This window comes from Pseudorca crassidens, chromosome 11, assembly GCF_039906515.1.
Source record: "Pseudorca crassidens isolate mPseCra1 chromosome 11, mPseCra1.hap1, whole genome shotgun sequence".
Taxonomy (NCBI): Eukaryota; Metazoa; Chordata; class Mammalia; order Artiodactyla; family Delphinidae; genus Pseudorca; species Pseudorca crassidens.
In genome coordinates this window covers 44,172,931-44,192,394 of record NC_090306.1, presented here as the reverse complement: position 1 = coordinate 44,192,394, position 19,464 = coordinate 44,172,931, and the positions used below count along the sequence as shown (strand labels likewise).

The window sequence follows — 19,464 nt, the reverse complement described above, 5'->3', positions numbered from 1 at the left end:
TATATGTTTACGTATAGCTGATTCACTTTGTTATACAGCAGAAACTAACACACCATTTTAGGGCTTCCCTGGTGGCGCAGTGGTTGAGAGTCCGCCTGCCAATGCAGGGGACACAGGTTCGTGCCCTGGTCCGGGAAGATCCCACATGCCGCGGAGCGGCTGGGCCCGTGAGCCTTGGCCGCTGAGCCTGCGCGTCCGGAGCCTGTGCTCTGCAACGGGAGAGGCCGCAACAGTGAGAGGCCCGCGTACCGCAAAAAAAAAAAAAAAAAAAAAAAAACCACACACACCATTGTAAAGCAATTATACTCCAATAAAGATGTTAAAAAAATCATCATAATAAAAGCTAACATTTAAGTGTTTGCTTTGTGCGAGGCACTGTGAATTTTTGTCTTATTTATTCCTCACAACAACCCTACAAAGCCAGAACTATCACTCTCAACTTTTTATGGAAAAGAAAAGAGAGACATGGATTAGGGTTACAGAGCCAGAGGATGGCAGAGCCAGGATTCAAACCAGGTCTAACTCCACAGGTTCTCGACCTGAAAAGGTTATGAAAATTCTCCCAAGGCTCTTAAGAGGAAAGCAATCAGAATTAATAATTTAGTTTAGGAGCATCTAAATGCTTCAGGATTTACAGTCAGGAGTTAATTTTTTTAAATCATCTCCCTTCATGTGAAAGATAACGCAGAAATCCCCTCCAAATAAAGTTTTCAGCCATTCACTAGAGAAATTATTTAAAACATATTTCAATTACCTTTAAACAGAGGACAAAAAATAGAAAGGGGCTATTTTTATTTGTATGGTCAGATGATACATACAGGAAGGAAATCAGATTAGCACACATGAACTACTCTGTCTGTAAACATGCACAGAGAAAATGGTTTGACTTAAACAGATAAAGCACCCATATTAAAACACTGGTTTTGTATTCCTTTTTGGAGGGTTATAGTGAATATAAAATTGAATTACCTGTCACTAATTTCTTTTTTTTAAATTAAGTAAGCAGATTTGCTAGGATGAACCAAACTACCCTGCTAAGAAACATGGCGCTTTCAAATTAGATAGTTAATAATCCAAAGGATAAAAAGAAGGAATATGGATTCTCATTTCACAACAGATGGAAACAAAAGTCTGATGTATTTTTTTCTGATTCCTCCCTCACTGTGCTTTTATTTTGTATTTTTCAATGTAATTAATTAGGAAAAAAGAAGATAATGTGGACTAAATAAAAAATTTTACCAAAAAATGATCGGGAGGTGATGGGGAACTGGGAGTTGATAAATTTGAGGAAGAATTAGAAAGAACGAACATTTCCACTCAGGATTATCTAGAGGTTATCAAAGAACAAACCACAAGGAAATGTAACATAAATACAGACATCTGATGAGAATTGAGAGTCAGATGACACTTAGCCAAGAGATCTACTGAACTGGTACCAAAAAAAAAAGCCTCACAACACGCTATTCACCAAGCAACATTAGTATGATGCTCTGCAAAGTTTTTCTCGGTCCCCTCGGGTATTTAGTCATCCAAGCAGACCAGGTCTCTTTGGGTCTAAAATCATGACAGACATTTCAAGGTAGCTTGCCAGAAATGAAACCAAAAGGTCAACTTGCAGTTTCAGTAAGTGGCTGACAAGTTTGTTCAGTGAGCATTCCTCGGGTGCCCAAAGCACAATGCCACAAAAACATGGATTTCTGACAGAACAAGCTTGGTTCAAATGTTTAATATACTTGTTCAGGTTTAAGAGAGGTGACATAAAAGAAACAAAAAAAGAATAAAATGAATTCCTAGGAACTGAATCCTAGGAATATACTTTAAGTATAATAGGGAAGACTTCCCTGGTGGCATAGAGGCTAAGAATCCGCCTGCCAATGCAAGGGACATGGTTCGAGCCCTGGTCCGGGAAGATCCCACATGCCGCAGAGCAACTAAGCCCGTGCGCCACAACTACTGAGCCTGCGCTCTACAGCCCGCCAGCCACAACAACTGAGCCCGCGCGCCTCAACTACTGAAGTCCGCGCACCCTGGAGCCTGTGCTCTGCAACAAGGGACGCCACCACAATGAGAAGCATGCACACAGCAACGAAGAGTAGTCCCTGCTCGCTGCAACTAGAGAAGGCCTACATGCAGCAACGAAGACCCAAAGCAGCCAAAAATAAATAAAGAGGGCGCTTCCCTGGTGGCGCAGTGATTAAGAACCCACCTGCCAATGCAGGGGACACAGGTTCGAGCCGTGGTCCAGGAAGATCCCACATGCCGCCGAGCAACTAAGCCCGTGTGCCACAACTACTGAGCCTGCACACCTAGAGCCCGTGCTCCGCAACAAGAGAAGCCACCTCAATGAGAATCTCACGCATTGCAATGAAGAGTAGCCCCCACTCGTTGCAACTAGAGAAAGCCATGCACAGTAATGAAGAACCAAAGCAGCCAAAAATCAATCAATCAATCAATCAATCAATATATAAATATTAGGAAGGAAGGGAGAAAGGAAGAAAGAAAGAATAACAGGGAAGCTTAATGATGAAACTCTGTAGCTAATCTGTTTGATTGTTAATAATCACTCTCCAATTTATTACGAATTTTATTTTATAAATTTTAATTTCCATGTATTGGAGTTTCATTTTTTAAAACACAAGACTTACAGATATATTTTATATGTGCATTAAAAAAATGGAAAGCAAATACAGTAAACCGTTAATAGCCATCATTTCTAGGTGATGAGATTGGATGTTTTGTATATTATTCCACAGCTTTACTAGGTTTCCATAATTTAGAGAAGTTCTCTTTTTCAGGATATAAAAATAATATATGTTCATTATAGAACATCAAGGTAACAGTTAAGTATAAAGAAGAAAATAAAAATGATATTGGATTTTCTTAATTTGAAGGCCATACCACAGAGAGCAGATTCTTACCAAAATAAGTTAAAATAATGCCCAGTTTTCAGTTTCCTAGAGAAATTATGACATTGTGAGCAGGATTTTCCAATCTTCTAAAATCAATTGTCTTCTTTTTCTTTCCCCCAAAGCAACCGGTAATTCAATGCATATATGGAGGTGAGAAGGAGGAAACTATGTCCTGGTTGGATTAAAAAAATCTTGGAATGCTTACTTGCCAGGGCACCAATTCATCACAGAAGGAAGCAGGAAACATGGACCTCAGGTCTCCTGAAAGAGGAGGAAGAGGTCTGAGGACATAGGGGCCCAGCAGGGCATTATTTAACAGCATGTCCAATGTCAGCTGGGCAGGCAAGTTGCTGCTTAAAGATGAATCGCTCCCTGGCCATGGTTTCACACTCCAACCAGATCTCAGGAACTACCTGGGGCCCAAAAGTAGAGATTTCTACATTTTGAATAAGATGTGCACAGTTTCATTACCACAGTAAGAAGCTAAAAGCAAAGACAGAATTAACTTATGTATCAACATGAGGAGATACATATTATACGCCACGAAAAGTGAAAAACTGTTGACTATGCAGACACATGAAAAGGTCTCCAGTAATAAAAGAACACCAAATATTATGTATATAATTACAATTGTGCACGTAAAAACTATTCACATACAATTATACGGATTGGAGGGGATATAAAATCCCCTAAGTAGTTGGGATGAGGTAGGGATGAGGTACTCTGGAGAACTTTACCATTTCTTTACCACTTTGTTTACTGAAAGAGCTCTGTATAAAATCAAAGTAATTTTAAAAGACCTTAAATATAGGTTAGGTAAGGAGACAGCTATAAGGAGAGCTGTGAACCTCATAAATCAAGCCTTCTTCCAAACTTCTAAATTCTATTGTGAAACATACTTGAGATTCAAAGAAAAAAATTACTCGCTGATCACGACACACAGTGACCACTTCAGTTTGGGAGTTCCTGGACCTTTCAGTCTGTTATACAGAATATCCACTAGGGGTCACCATTATGTTTAAATAGTGATGATGTTACAATGTTTATTAACAATAAGTTTAGACAAATTTTCATTTCTTCTACAACACAAAGCCTCCTTTCTCAATGGTCAGCATGTACACAATTTATGGTTCTCTGGCAGAAAGAGACATCACAGTCTTGCATGATTCTACTGTTTGAACATAATAACAACGATAACCTGGAAAAGAAGCTGATCTTTAGTATAAAACCATGCAAAATCTCCAAATCAGAAACATGGAGGAAAGCCAACCTTGGCTTCTTATCTTTCAACTCTGCCAATGATTAAACAGGAATTTTCACCTGTAAGAGTAACAGAGGGAAGGAGGATGTGCTCTGAGAACCAGCGAACATAATGCTTCAGCTTTTTAAGCAGACATGGTCACTGGTCTTGGGGCTGGTGTCAGAGAAGAAATATATTAAATAAGTGATCACCCAGTCAGGTGTATCTTTTACAGCGTGATCGGCGCTGAGAAGGAAAAAGACAAAGATCTCTGAGCCCACGTAATGAGGAATTTAATTTGTACTAGAGTTTCAGGAAGAGCCTGTTAAAAGGATAGGCTGATGCGGGCTTCAGCGTGGGGGTAGAGGTGTGGGGAGGGCTACTTTACACAGCAACGAGGTATTTGTATAAGTCCCGTGAGGGAGAAAAGCCTTGACAAGTCTAAGAAAGACTGGTGGGGCTGAAGCACAGTGAAAGAGGTGGAGTGAGACAAAATGAGGCCATAGAAGAAAAGCAGGGTCAGGTCACTTTTCCTAACCCATCGAGCGGCCTTTAAAGGGCTTTAGAAAGGGAATGACAGAATAACAATGATAATACAGTTATCAGTGATAATACAGGCTCTTTAAACTCATAACACCATCTGACAGATACCATAAAGGAGGCAGGACACCTATACCAGATTAAATTTGTTTTTCTACAGTGAGAGTGTGTCCATAATCACCTTGAATCATTATAAACAGAGCTTCCACTCCCAACTCCACGCTCCACCCTGGGTGAAGGTACCTTGAATCACTCAGAGACTCTTCCCTGGGAGCTCACTGAGGAGAGTTTTCCTCAGAAGGATGGGTGATTAACCTGCCTCGCTGCCTGGGGGAAGGGAGGAAAGAAAGAGTCCACATTCACAGTCTGGAAAGGGGCCATCTGCCTAGGGTAAACCTGAAGCTTCCTGGGCCACTTGGCATCAGGAAAATGGCTGTGCGTGGACTAAAAGAACACAATACTTAGAGCTTTGCCCTGAGAATCCAAGTGGGGTACCTTGGCTGAGCCGAGCACAGTGGGCTCCTTCCTCAGAGTGACTGATGCAGGATCCAGGGTTAGCAGTGGGACAGCATTGCTGGTCACAAGGTGAGGATCGGTTTTCAGTAGCGCCCCACGAGGCACTGAGGAGCAGCAGCAGACAATGGGGTTCTTCCCATTTGGGTGTGGAAGCTACACTGACCACCTCTCCTCCTGTACTACCTATATCCCAGGGGGTTCTTGCACAATTCAAGAGGAAAGAGGAGCCCCAAAAGACAGCGGACTTCCTTCCAATGAGGCATGTGGGTACCGATAAGATTGCAATGCATGCTCCAGTTCACAGCAACTATACAAGTGTCCAAACCTAGCTAATGAAAGGGCAGAACTGGGACTGGAATAAAAAATTCCATGTTCTTTCCATTATTCTGTGATCCTCACTTGGGAAGGAACTTTAAAATCAAAACGTGATAGAGAAAATACAATCAATCCCACCCCCAGCACACAAAGAGGCACTCTGTCTACTTAACATTTATATGGTTGGGAATGTTCTACAGCATTCCAAAATGCTGTTCTTGATTTCAGTAGCTAGTTTTAGGTTCACATCCCTTTGAATTTCCGTAATATTTTGTTTAGAACTTTCTTACAGTGCTTATTTCACTCTACCTTTTTTTTTTTTTGCGGTACGCGGGCCTCTCACTGTTGTGGCCTCTCCCGTTGTGGAGCACAGGCTCCGGACGCGGAGGCTCAGCGGCCATGGCCCACGGGCCCAGCCGCTCCACGGCATGTGGGATCTTCCCGGACCGGGGCACGAACCCGCGTCCCCTGCATCGGCAGGCGGACTCTCAACCGCTGCGCCACCAGGGAAGCCCCTATTTCACTCTATCTTTTATGATTCTCATTTGTGCACCTATCTTTCCTATTTTATAGTATAAATAAACTTGAGGTCAGAGGCTGGTCTTAATTCATCTTTTATCTCCTGCAGTAATTAGCTCTGGGTATTACACTGCAGGCACCCAAAATTTTAGTTAAAATAAAGAAATTAAGATCTTTTCTGTCTCCTCACTTCCACCAATGGGAGTGGGTGGCTGGGAAAAACAAAGACAAAAATGAAGAGATACCAACTTAAAGGATATGGTTAACTGTTAATCTGAGAAGGCTGCTTATTTGTGTATCTCTACGCCGCAAATATTTTATGCAAAAATTTGTGCCTCTCACAATTTTCATACAATTACATGAGGTCTGTAAGAATAACAGGATCACAGACTATCCTTGAGAAGAGTTACCAGAGTCTTTAGAGAGAGAGGATAAAACTTACAAGGCTTTCTTTTCTTTCATTTTCACTCGGTTATATACACATTTGCACAATCTCAAAGGCAGGACTGAACTCAGAAGACCTGGGACGAAAGGGGTGGGGAACAACTGGCAAGTACAGCATATGTACATACACTGGAACACTGGTGAGCAAATACCCTGCAGCAAAATAGGCAGCAACCACAAAAGGAATCCAAGTTTGGAAAGAACCTTTGGGCCACCAGCACTTCTTACCAAGACACGCTAGAAAATGCCAACACGTAAGCGTAATCATAAACTGACATGTCTTACCCCTAAAAGGGCAGCAGGTAAGGGCCCAGGGGAAAAATAATGTGGGAACCTAGCCCAGGAAGGAATATATAAAAGGCGAGATCCTATTCTGAAGCAGAAGACAAACACAATTAAATGAAGTGAAAGACAGTAGGACAAAGTCAATGGATGAAGGAAGAAAAACAAATACACAAAGGTCACAGATGATCTCAAATACACAAAGACAGAATGGAATGTGTACATCAATGCCATGAAAAACAGAAGCTGCAGTAATATCCTAAAGCAAAGGATGTGGGTCCAAGAGAAGATGCCACCGTTGAACTTCAAGGGCAGTTTTAAATAGCGGAGAGTTGCAAAACAGAGCTGAGGCAGGGCTTATTCTCAGAACCACCCAAAGGAGGGAGGCCCCCCAGTTTCAACACTTTAATCAGGCTGTGGTAGAGACCATTTGATCAGCTTGTTGGTGAACAACCAGCAAATAAGGTACTGACGTCTTTGAGATCTTTTAGATTGATAGAAATGATCTTGGTACAAGTTTTGAACAATCCTTAAATAGAAACGTTAGGATAAAGAATCCCGATTAAACATGGCAGAATAACACATCTATCTATCCCCACTCCTTCCTAAAACACCACTAGAATGATAATAAAGGTCTGTAGCAGGACAAAGAAACAATCAGTTCAGGAAGAGACAGCATCAAGAGTTGTCTCTATAAACATAATAATAATAATAAAACAATGGATTAACTGTAAAAAAAAAGAGAGAGAGAAAGAAAGGAAATGTAATCCTAGTAAACTAAGTGACTTAGCTGTGAATAATATTTACCTAATCAAAATAATGCAAACACTGAATGCTGACTTAGCAACAACAAAAGTAGTACATAGAACAGACAGCCCACAATGAGTATGAGATGGGAGATGTGAAGGAAGGGGTAAAGGGAAGGGGAGTGTGTGGTGTCCAGGTGGTTGGGGGAAGAATGTGTAAGAGAGAAAAATTCTAATCTTTTACCTACAGAGGTAAATGCCAGAAGAAACAGTTAAAACAGCTGAAAGAAGCTGTCTCTGGGGAAGAAGAGGACACTGCTTATTTTTGTTGTTGTTACAAACCTCGTAGTAGCATTTGACTCTGTAAAATAGATTCCGTAATCTCATTTAAAAATAAAAATTAAGTAAAGAGGAATGCTAATATTGATATAATGTTGTAATATAATATTGATGAGAATCAATATGTGCGCACAGTCTCTTGAGATTTAGAAGATCTAAATTAAAAGATCTATTGAAGGTAGAGACAAGTTGCCAGGACCAATCACTCTCCAATCTGTAGAGTCATCTGCTTTTTTCATTATCTGACACTTCCATCTTCACAGATGTTTACGAAAGGAAATATTTCTAAATTCGAAATGTTCCTTCTGTTTAGTTCCACAAACATTTATAGAATTCTACTATGTGCCAGGTACTAATGCTAGAAACTGGGGACATGAAGAAATAATAAAAAAAAAAGAATGTTCCTGATTATAAAGACTTTAAGAGTCCAGTAGGGGAATAAGACACACGAACAAACCATGATCTATGGGACAGTCAGAGAGAGCTTTTTATAAACGCAGCGCAGATCATGGGAGTGGGGACTGTGATAAAGCTGGTCAAGGAAGCCTTCTTAGTGTTAGTGGTAGCTGAGCAAACCCCTAGCAGACTGAGGGAGCAAGCCAGGGGGTCCCAGGCAGTCTTGTCCAATGCCGGCTGCCTCCTGATGTCTTAACAGTACTTGGAGCACAGAAAGCACACAGTAAATACGTGCTGACCTGAGGTTCTGTCAGCAACCCAGGTATCATTAGAATAAACTCTTTTCTATTAAAACTATTTGGAATTAATCAGTTACTTGTATGCAAAACATCTTAAGGATCAGACTACAGGAAGTTGCCTCCCTGCACAAAACCTTCCATTTTCTTCTAAATCCAAGTGTGGCCAAGAGCTACTAATTTACAGAGGAGTTAAGAGTGTATGTGGTTTGAATAATCAATTCTTTGGGCCTTGACAAAAGAGAGTTCATTTCTGGCCTCTTCTCCTTGAAAAGCTGCTAATAACTGAGGTGTGTGGGAAGCTTTATATCCAGGCTCTCGTAGCTTCCAAGCCACTGAAAGATGTTCTATGGGTCATTCCTTTCAAAGAGCATATGGCTCAGAACGAGGAGATATGAACCTGCCACATCCTCATTTCTCCCTTGCCTCTCATAGTGAGAGCATCTTGCGGCCCTGAGTATGGTTTTAACCTTTATCAAGATATGAATTTCACACGGCATGCCCTTAAATACCAGATAAAGTTTGGGTTTTGTAGAAACTAAAGAAACAACAACCAGCTCCAATGTTGACAGGTTAAAGTGATTTCCAAGGGTAATTTTGAGACATCAGATTTTTGTCATACAGTAAGTTTAGAATCTAACCCCTGTGATGTTAGTGAACAAAGCTATGTTTATTATTACCCCAAATTGTCCTTACTCAATTTCCACTAAGTATTTTCTTCAACCATGTGTTCTCTTCCATATTTCCCCATTTTCCCTGTTACATTGTTAATTTTTTTCTGAAGGTCCTATTTTAAAGATTTATGTAACATTTGAGAAAAGAAATCTAAAATATACATAAATATGCAACCTAAGGTCACTCCAAGTCAATTCTGTATGGAAAATCACTCACTAAATTTTTAGATAAGCATGTGCATGTAATTGTTCTAGCAGTACAATGCTGCAAGCAGTATTACTTTTTTCCTTCGAGAGAGACTGGTGGAGAATGTTACTTTTATATACTACACTCAAGGAGCCGCCCTTACAATGAAGCACACCTCACAACTGGAGGAAATGAAATCTAACAAGGTAACAGAAATAGTTTGAAAGAGGTTGAATCCCTCTAGAAGTAAGTAGGAAACTCCTACTAAAAGTGTTAAAATGACTTTCATTTCATTTAATCCTATATAAAGCATTAATACAATTCAGTAAGTTTAAAATCTGCATTAAATCCAATGCCATTAAAAAAAAAATCAAACTAAATGCCTTCTTCAAAATCTACAAAGACATACGGGGTAAAAATGTCAAGGTGTAATCTCTTCTTTTGCTACAGAATCCATACAATATAACCCAGCCCTACAAACAATCCATTTCTGGGAAAGACATGAATAGATTCAAGAACAAAGGTGGGAAAAGAAAGTGACAAACACAAATTGAGAGACTTTTTACCACTAAGAAAAGTCTCCCTTGAAAAGCTCTAGGGAGACAGGGCATTGGTTCTCCATACCAGCAACCATCACCTGGGAACCTGACAGAAATGCAAATTCTCGAATCCCAACCTGGACCTACTGAATCAGAAACCCTGAGAACAGGGTCCTGCAATCTGTATATGAACAAGTCCTCCAGTGATTCTGATGTAGGCTAAAATGTGAGAACCACTGATACAGAGTGAGATGTCAGGAGGGCTTGAGGTCTTGCCTTGGGAATTCCAACATTTAACACAGGAGAAGGAGCCTGCAAAGATGACTAGGAGCAACATGAAGAGAGGAGTAAGAAAATGAGGAGAGTGTCTCAAGAGGCAGAGTGGCAAATAGTACTGAGATATCACTTATGGCAGCTTCAGAAGGGACTGGAATGGGCTGAGAAGTGAGAAGGTGTTGAGAAAACAGGGATAGTAAATATAGACAGTTCTCAGCAGTCTGATCATAAAGGGGAGACAGACAGGGTAGAGACGGAAGTGGTCGACAAGGGAGGATTTTTTTTGGGCCATGCCACACAGCTTGCAGGATCTTAGTTCCCCGACCAGGGATCGAACCTGGGCCCCAGCAGTGACAGCGCCGAGTCCTAACCACTGGATCACCAGGGAATTCCCAAGGGAGGATTTTTTTTTAAAAAGAACAGTAATGAGTATGATGAACTTCTGGGGGAATAATCTGGTTGAGAGGGAGAGAGTGACAGTAGGAGAGAGACAGGGAGCTGACTGCAGTGGCATCCCGAGGGGGCAGTGCAGCTGTCTGACTCAGCGGGAGGAGACTTTACTACTTACAGCATTTAGAATTGCTATCCATGGTGATAAGAAAAAGCCGACCAACTTTTTGTTGGTTTTATTACTGCTTTTAAAATTCCTATAGATACTGCACCCCTCACTGCCTGCACTGGGGTGGCCCACTCCCACTGCCCTGTCCTTGGTGTCACGGGACGATAGTAAAAGGTTTCTGAAAAGGGAGGAGGAGATGGGATCAAAAGCCCAGGTGAAAGGACTGCCCTTGGCTAGGAGGGACAGATCACCTCTTCAACCAGAAGGGAGGAGGTGATAAACATGATGGGCACTGATGTGGTGAGTTTGAAGTCTAATAGCAGGAAGGAGATGCCATCAAATGGCTTCTCTTCCATGAGGTCACATGCAAGACCATCCCTACTGTGAGATGCCATGTCACATTCTCTTGGCCTGCTGTAACTAAATGTCTGCTTCGTCATATCCATTCTCACTAAGCAACCTTCTGTGTGTGATCAAGCTCCTCTCGTAGGCCTGCCGGTGGGGCAAGAATGTGCTGACCACACAGACTTGAATGTGTCTCAGTGGTTTCTCGCAGTAAATTGATAAACTGGTTTTTGAACATGATTTGGTTTCTTTGTAGCCTGACAACAGATATGAGACAGATCATGGTCCTTTTTATAGTTACATTCCTTACTGAGTTATTTTCTCAGGATCTGATTGCTTTTGCACAAAGTGACTACAGTAAATCTCTGGGCCTACAGAGGCATGGACCAGATCCATAATTAAGCAGCCAATCAGAGGACTCCCCTTTTCTGCCATGCCTTGCTCAGCAAAAGCTGGCTTTTCATTAGCTGTCACTGGCCTGATTTCCACCTCTTTTCTCTCAATTCATTTCTACATCCATCTGTTCATTAAGATATTTTAAACTGGCTATCACTGAATTGACCTACTAGTTTTTGCAGGGAGGAATTTCCAAGAATAATGCAGGAAGTAAAACAAGGACTTCAGTGAAATCGATTGGTATACCACCATTGCTCATTTATTTATTCCATTATCCATTCAACAAATATTTACAGACTATAAACCTTGTGCAAGGCTTGATATTAGAACCATGGGGGATCCAAAGTCCTCAAAGGATTATAATCCAGAAATAAAAGCAATTATTAGTTCCACAAAACACAGTCTTGTGGAAATGGACTCTAACTGACGGCAGGGGGGAAGTTAGAAATAAAGAAAAAACTCTTTATAGTAAAAGTGATTAAATAGAAACAGGCTATCAAAGGAAATTCTGGAGGCTGAGTAACTTTAAAAATATGATGACTTAGAAACAGACAGCCTTGCCTAGAGGCAAAGGTTCCAGCAACCCGCCTGGAATTAAGCACAGAAGTGACTCAGAACTTTCTGATATATAAAGAACACGCCAGTCTCTTTGCAGAAGGAATAAGTCAGGCTGTGAAATAGTTTAAAAGTTTATTTAGGGTTCTTACCCCCAAATGCTCAGGGACTGCAATCCTTGGGTTGCCTTGCAAACTAAATCTGTCCCTCCTTCTTATCTTTGCCCCACTTGCTCCTCTCCATTACAGTTCATGCTCAGGCATTTAAAAGATGCAGTTTTTCCATAACCTGGAATTTTCTGCCATTGAATCATGTCAGCTACGCATAGACACACTACCACTCAAGTTCTGTATAAATGATTTGATGACGTTGGGTATTTTAAAAGTGCCTACCACACAGCAGATGCTCAATTAAGATTCATTTCCTCCTTTCCATCCTTCTGTTTTTTCTCTTCCCTGGTGAGGGAGGGAAAAAACAGGAACCAACAAAAAGGACAGGTCTCCTGTAAGACAGCATTCTTACTGAAAAGGTTTAAACCACTTCTCATTGCCTACCTTGTGTCTGCGGGATGTAAGGAGACAGGAGTTTTGACCTTTTCTTTTCATATCCCTTCTGTGTGATGTCCCCTAAAATAGCAAGAACAGAAACTTAGGTTATGCATTATTCTTACTCTGTGGTTGTTCACTGTAGAAATAAAATTAATTACAGAGTGTTACAGAATTACTACATAGAGAGTAGGAAAAAAATGTATAGTTCTTTGCCAAGGATTTTGCTATGTGTGATTTCCCACAGGATTGGAGCTGACTTCTTGTGGAAAATTGCAGGGTTTGTCCCTACACCAATCTAGCAGAGCAGTATGCTGCATTCCATGTCAGAGATTCCCAAGTTCCTAGGGCACCCCTGTTTCCGTGGTATTTAAGATATACCAAAATGGAACGTGGCAAGGCTGGCAGACAAATGAACTTCTCTCCAAGGTTTTAGTTTGACCAAATGAATGCAATTGACTTGGGAGGTATTCAATTACATTGCTCTACAGAACCACATAAAAATCAAAAGTCCAGTTAAGGGGAGAAGTCAAGGTTCACGCACTGGGATGGGATTTTTGAAATGCACTTTTGCACCCTAGGATCTGTGCTGGAACTTGGAGCTGGAATTCCCATATCCTCTCCACTTGGTTCACTGGTTTGTATTATTTCTATTCATGTATGTCTTTTTCACAAGGTTAAATGAAAAAGTACATATACAATAAATGCAATAAGGATAAAACTGATTAATAGAGGAGAAACTCTGTGGCTGAAGAGTTCAAGAAATATGCTTGGTCCTAAAGAAAGGGTAGAAAATGGATGGGCAGAGAGCATGGTTAAAAGGACCAGGAAATGCAGCAGGAGAACAAAGGGACATTTAAGGGACAGTGAGTAATTCAAAGCTGGGGGAATAAATATATCTGGTGAATAAATATATGTGGTGGGGAGAAAAAAGCCTATTCTGATGGATACAGAGATTTGAAATCATGGGTGATGAACGTTAGATGTGTTGGCCTCAGCATCTGACTGATGGAGCAGATGGCGGAGAGGCAGCAGGGCTCACTGAAAGGCTTAAGCAGGCGAGTAACACTTGCATATCACAGAGTGCAGCAAGTTTACTCTTCCTGAGGAGCGTGGAACCAAGGTAAAAGCCAGAGAGGCTAGTTCTTGCCCCAGTGCTACTACAGTGATCTGGGCTAGTAGCTTAAATTAAAGATAGAGGTAGAAGGGATGAAAAGAAGTGAATGGATTAAGAGAGACATTAGGGAGGAAGACTAGATAGGATTTGATGACTGGTTCAGTGTAGGATGGAGAAGGTTTTTGGCTTGAGCAACCAGGCAGATGGTCATGATATTCTCTGACAGAGAAATACAGCAAGAAGTGCATGTTTGGTGGGTTGAAGAAGATGAGAGTTGAGCTTAGGAAAGGGCTATGAGACACACAGGAGGAGATGTCCAATCAACAGTTGGCTACATGAATCTAGAACTTCAGAAAGAGATATTGATTTGGAACCATCAGGATATAGTTGAAAAATAAATCGATACAATCTCTGGAATAATCTGGCAATTTCTATCAAAATTCTGATTCACCAACTGCACTTCTAGGAATTTATTCAACGATAAAATTCACAGAGGTGCACAAAAATCAGTATAGGAATATTCCCTGACCCATTCTTTGTCATGGAAAAACTGGAAGGTCTCTAGATGCTTACATTATAGACCATCTGTATCAGTGGCTTTCAACTAGGAATGACTTTGCCCTCCAGGGGACAACTGACAACGTCTGGAGACATTTTTGTCACAACTAGAGGAAGGGATGCTACTAGCATCTAAAAGATAGAGGCCAGGATGCTGCTAAGCATCCTGCAATGCACAGGACAGGCCCACGACAAAGAATTAACCAGTCTAAAGTGTCAGTAGTGTTGAGGACAAGAAACCCTGATCCACATGATATTATGCAGGTATTCCAAATGTACTGGCACAGGAAGCTCTCTAAAATATATTAAGGGGGGACTTCCCTGGTGGCGCAGTGGTTGAGACTCCACACTCCCAATGCAAGGGGCCCAGGTTCGATCCCTGATCAGGGAACTGGATCCCACATGTACGCTGTGGCTAAGAGTTCACGTGCCACAACTAAGGAGCCGACGAGCCGCAACTAGGGAGCCCTCCTGCCGCAACTAAGGAGCCCACGTGCCACAACTAAGGAGTCCACCTTAAGGAGCCCATGTGCTGCAACTGGGGAACCGGCAAGCCAAAACTTGAGACCTGGCACAACCAAATAACTAACTAAATAAAAATATTTTAAAACTTTTTTAAAATAAAATAAAATATATTAAGGGTAAAAGGCAAGTTGCAGAACACTAGGTATAATAGGAACTAATTTTGTAAAAAAAAAAAAGGTAATAGAAATGTTTGCATATATAAAGAAAATAGTCTAGAAGGCTATATATATACACATATATTAAATGTTTATCCTTGGGGGAATGAGATTATGGGGGATTTTCATTTGTTTTATATACTTTAACAGAGTTTGATTAAAAAAAAAAAAAGCCTGAACGACTTGTATAATCTTGACAATAAAGTTTTTTTCATTAAGAATGAATAGTTCTGTAGATATATATTTGTTAACATAATAAGATGGTCAAATTATATAACAGGAAAAAAGGCAAGACACTAAACAGTTTACACAGTATATTCAATTTCTGGAATAACAACATTTTTCTACATACATGTATATGCACAGAAAAAATTCTGGATTTTTATACACCAAAATATTGAGTGGTTAGTTATGGCCTGCAAGATTATGGATTGGTTTTAGCTTCTTTGCAATTTTGCTTGCCTGTATTTTATAAGTTTTCTACAATGAGCATCCATTATTTCAAGAAACAAACATTTTAAAACTGCAATCATGACTACTTACTAGACTGTACAAATTTAATCACAATGGCCCTTCATCTCTGTTTTCCTAGTGAAGTAAGAAAAACCCACAGTGCATTTTTGGAAATCAAAACCAAGCCTTGTCAAATCAGCAAACTGCAGAGTTTAGGTAATCTCTAATAACACACAAAACTAATAGAGATGTGGGAGCCTACCAAGGAAACATTCCTGAGAAACAGGAAATCATGTCTTTTATTGCAAAAGAAACAAGCATTCTCCTGTCCCATTCCCCACTCACAAGCTCCCCTACCTCCACCACGCGCGCACACACACACACACACACACACACACACACACACACGCGCGCGCACACATGCCACTCCCTGAAAAGCACAAAGACCACTTCTGCTGGCTCAGAACACATCTGATAAAGTGAAAGGCCTTTAAAAGCTTTCTTCAGTGTTTAGAGTATCTACCATTCACTGTCGGTAAATGATCGTGGGACAGACTGCTAGACTTGGTATCATGGACATTACTCAACAACCAACCATCCCGGGTTTTGAAAAAGGTCAATAAAGAGAGTCTGATTCAGCCATGCCAATTAGCTCCATTTGTTCCATAAACGAGCAAAGACAGTGAAGAGCCCTAGGAGAAGATGCACTGCAAAGAGAAGTGAGGACTATGGTGATATAACTTACAAATGCCCCCTCCCTTTTCTCTGAGTACAAGACCCTGCTCAAAAGTCACCTCCTCTGTGACACTTGCCACCAATTGTTAGTCACTTCCTCCTGGTGCCCCTACAACTCTGCACACACTTCTGTGATAGCACTCAGCACATCACTGGTATTTTAATTATTGGTTTACACATCTACGTCCCTACTAGACTGTGCACTGGAGGGCAGGGCCTGTGTCTTGTTTATCTCTGTAGCCCGCCTGCAGCCCGGCACAATAGACACTTATTGAATGAGTGACTGAATGAATTGGTAAAATGAAGGCAGTGAAAGAACAATAAATCAACGAGACACATGTGCTTGGGTGGAAAACTGGAAATGGGAGAATGAGTGGGGAATGGGTCTTTACATTAGCAGGAGCTGAAACGCCCAGGGAGAGAAATTTAGTGAACCAAAAGTTTACTGAAATTCGACAGCTAGACCTCGAAGGTGGCCAGAAAAGCAAGAGAGGAATAGTACATAAATCACTGGGCACTAAAATCGGAAGGAACTCCCACCAGATAGCGAGGTATCCCTTAGTCAGAGAGCAAGACCAGACAGAAGGAATTCAGTTATCCCACGTAACTGAATTTGTTATCCACATTTCTGTCATTGCCTCCTATAGTCTGTGCTCTTATCACTCTTACCACCTGTAGCTAAGCACTAAAGCAATGCTTTTTTTGCACTAAAAAAATGCTTTTTGCTGCACTAAAGCAATGCTTTCTAAACTTGCCCAATTTTTAAGAATCACCCGAGGAATTTGTAAAAATACAAATTCCCAGGCCCCTCCCATGAAGATGCTGATCCACTAAGCTTGGATTAAGATCCAGATACCTGTGTTTCTAACAAGTTCCTTCCAATGAGTCTCAAAATCAAATCGCTGCACTGAAGAATCCTGTCTGGAGTATGCTGGACAGTTCTGCTGACTTAATGTGAGAAGGGTGCGTGAGAAGGTTGTCTCGGCGACATGGCCTCCAGGGAGAGCACGGAGCCTCGGGAGCTCACAGATACTAAGTCACACCACAGGCATTCTTACTCACAACAGATTTTTTGCCAGCTGGCATATAAAACAAAAAGGAGTGCCGTAACTATACCTGTATAAAATTTGCATTAAAATGGCATAGAGCTAAGTTAAACCTGTTGTTCAAGTTTTTTGAGAAGTAAACAAATACAGGGAGGATTAGCCTTCCCCTCCCACTAGGGTAACGTATTTCTTCACCCACTTAGTGAACACTCAGAAGAGTAGCCACTTCCAGAGGTCTGCAGCACCCAGCAGGTGTGAAGGCTCCTGGCCTGATAAGACAGGGACCCAAGAGACCAGCCCTGAGCAGTCAGAGACCCACGTGACCCAAGACTGTCTAGATGCTTCAGCACCACCACAGTCTTGAAGAGCCACACCAGACCGATAGAGAGATGGGTGTGTGGGGCAGAACAGAAAGGAAGCGTGTTCCCAACTTCTCTCCTCGCCACCTGGGATCAATGAAAGTGGCTTGGCTCAGGCAGCCCGCAACTCATCTCCCAGCAGAATGACAGAGCGCCTGGGAGGAGGTGGGTGCGAGCCTGCCAGCCAACCCAGCCTCTTAAAGGTCAGCGATGATAGGAGGAATAGTCCCGCAAGTCAGTTAGCAGTTCGGGGAGTGTATGTTTACACTGGAGGAGCGGCACCATGCTGTGGTTCAGAACCTAAGAGCTAGACACAGCTGCACCTGGAGCACAGCCTTATCACTTCCTGGCTATCTGACTCTAGACAAGTTTCACTTAACCTCTTGATACGTGTCGGTTTCCATGTCTGCAAAATGGGGAACAATAATATCCATGTTGCAAAGTTTTTATTTGTGATTAAAAGTACTTAGTGTGGGGACTTCCCTGGTGGCACAGTGATTAAGAATCCACCTCCCAATGCAGGGGACACGGGTTCAAGCCCTGGCCTGGGAAGATCCCACATGCCGCGGAGCAACTAAGCCCGTGCGCCACAACTACTAAGCCTGCGTGCTGCAACTACTGAAGTCCGTGTGCCTAGAGCCCGTGCTCTGCAACAAGAGAAGCCACCGCAATGAGAAGCCCACACACCACAACAAAGAGTAGCCCCCACTTGCCGCAAGTAAAGAATGCCTGCACGCAGCAACAAAGACCCAACATAGCCAAAAATAAATAAATAAAATAAATAAATTTTAAAAATTAAAAATATAAAAATAAAAGTACTTAGTGTGGGCTCTGGGATATCAAAAGTTCCAATAGCCATAAACATTTACTGAAGGCCTACCCTACTGGCTGGGTGGGGCAAGGGCAGGCAACTATGTTCAGAGAGAGGAGACAAGGCACACAGCATCACTAATGCTCCACAATGAAGCGCCACGGACAGGTACACACCAACTGCAGCGTGGGGCCCAGAGGGGAGTGTCGTGCTCTCTACTTGGGTACCGAAAGAAAGCTCTACAGAGTGGTGACATTGGTCTGGGTCTGGCCTTTCTACTATCAGAGCTATGACATGAACTCCTAATGGCGCAGTCACTTATTGCTTTACTAGTTTTCCTCTGCTGCATGTGTATGGCCGTGTTTGGTAGTTCCTTTATGATTCTCATCTCCCAGAGAGAAGTAGGGCAATGTTAAGTAATTCTCACAGATGACCTTGTGCAGCACCCTGAGCAATTAGGTGCTAAATAAACACAGGGTCTGGGAAATTCTGGAGGGTCACCAAGTCGGATGTAAGTATGGTGTTGTTGGACAAGGATTACAGCTTGTTGAGAGCAAGGATTACAGCTCTAGCCATAAACTCTTTCTGCTCCGAAGGAAATAAAAAGGTATGTGCCACTGCAGCTCTGCCTCAAAGTCACACCTATTCAGTCAGAGGGGGCAATGGCTGGCGGGATTTGGAAGATGCCACAAAAAAACATTTTTGAGCACTGAATGGATGACACACAGAGTGTTAAGCAAAGATGAATAAAATAGTATCCATGTCTTCAAGAAGTTTCAGGTCTAAAAAAATAACTACGATAAAAGTGACAAGTGCTACATTAGAGATTATGTACAAAGTCTTACGTAAGTATGAAGGAAGTAACGGTGATAAAAGATAATTATAATATTCAATAAGAATAAATAAGTAAACAACAACAACACTTATCAAGGCCTTACTACGTATCAGTCTCCGTTGAAGAGCCTCACAGCAGTCTTATCAGGTGATATTATCATCATTCCCATGTTATAGGATGAGGAGAGTGAGGCACAGGAAGTTTAAGCAACTTGCCCGCAGTCATACCTAGTAAGTGCTATGGTCAAGAACT

The 19,464-nt window shown here is 41.7% G+C and overlaps 1 protein-coding gene across 4 annotated transcripts in view; it reads right to left on the bottom strand.

Moving 5' to 3' along the window:
* DIP2B (disco interacting protein 2 homolog B) overlaps positions 1–19,464 on the bottom strand; it is a 236,019-nt gene that overhangs the window by 103,160 nt on the left and 113,395 nt on the right. For all 4 annotated transcript variants that reach the window (XM_067696517.1, XM_067696520.1, XM_067696521.1 and 1 more), the window contains exon 2: positions 12,628–12,699. In XM_067696517.1, coding sequence (XP_067552618.1) covers positions 12,628–12,699 — 72 coding nt within the window. The remainder of the gene's footprint in view (positions 1–12,627; positions 12,700–19,464) is intronic.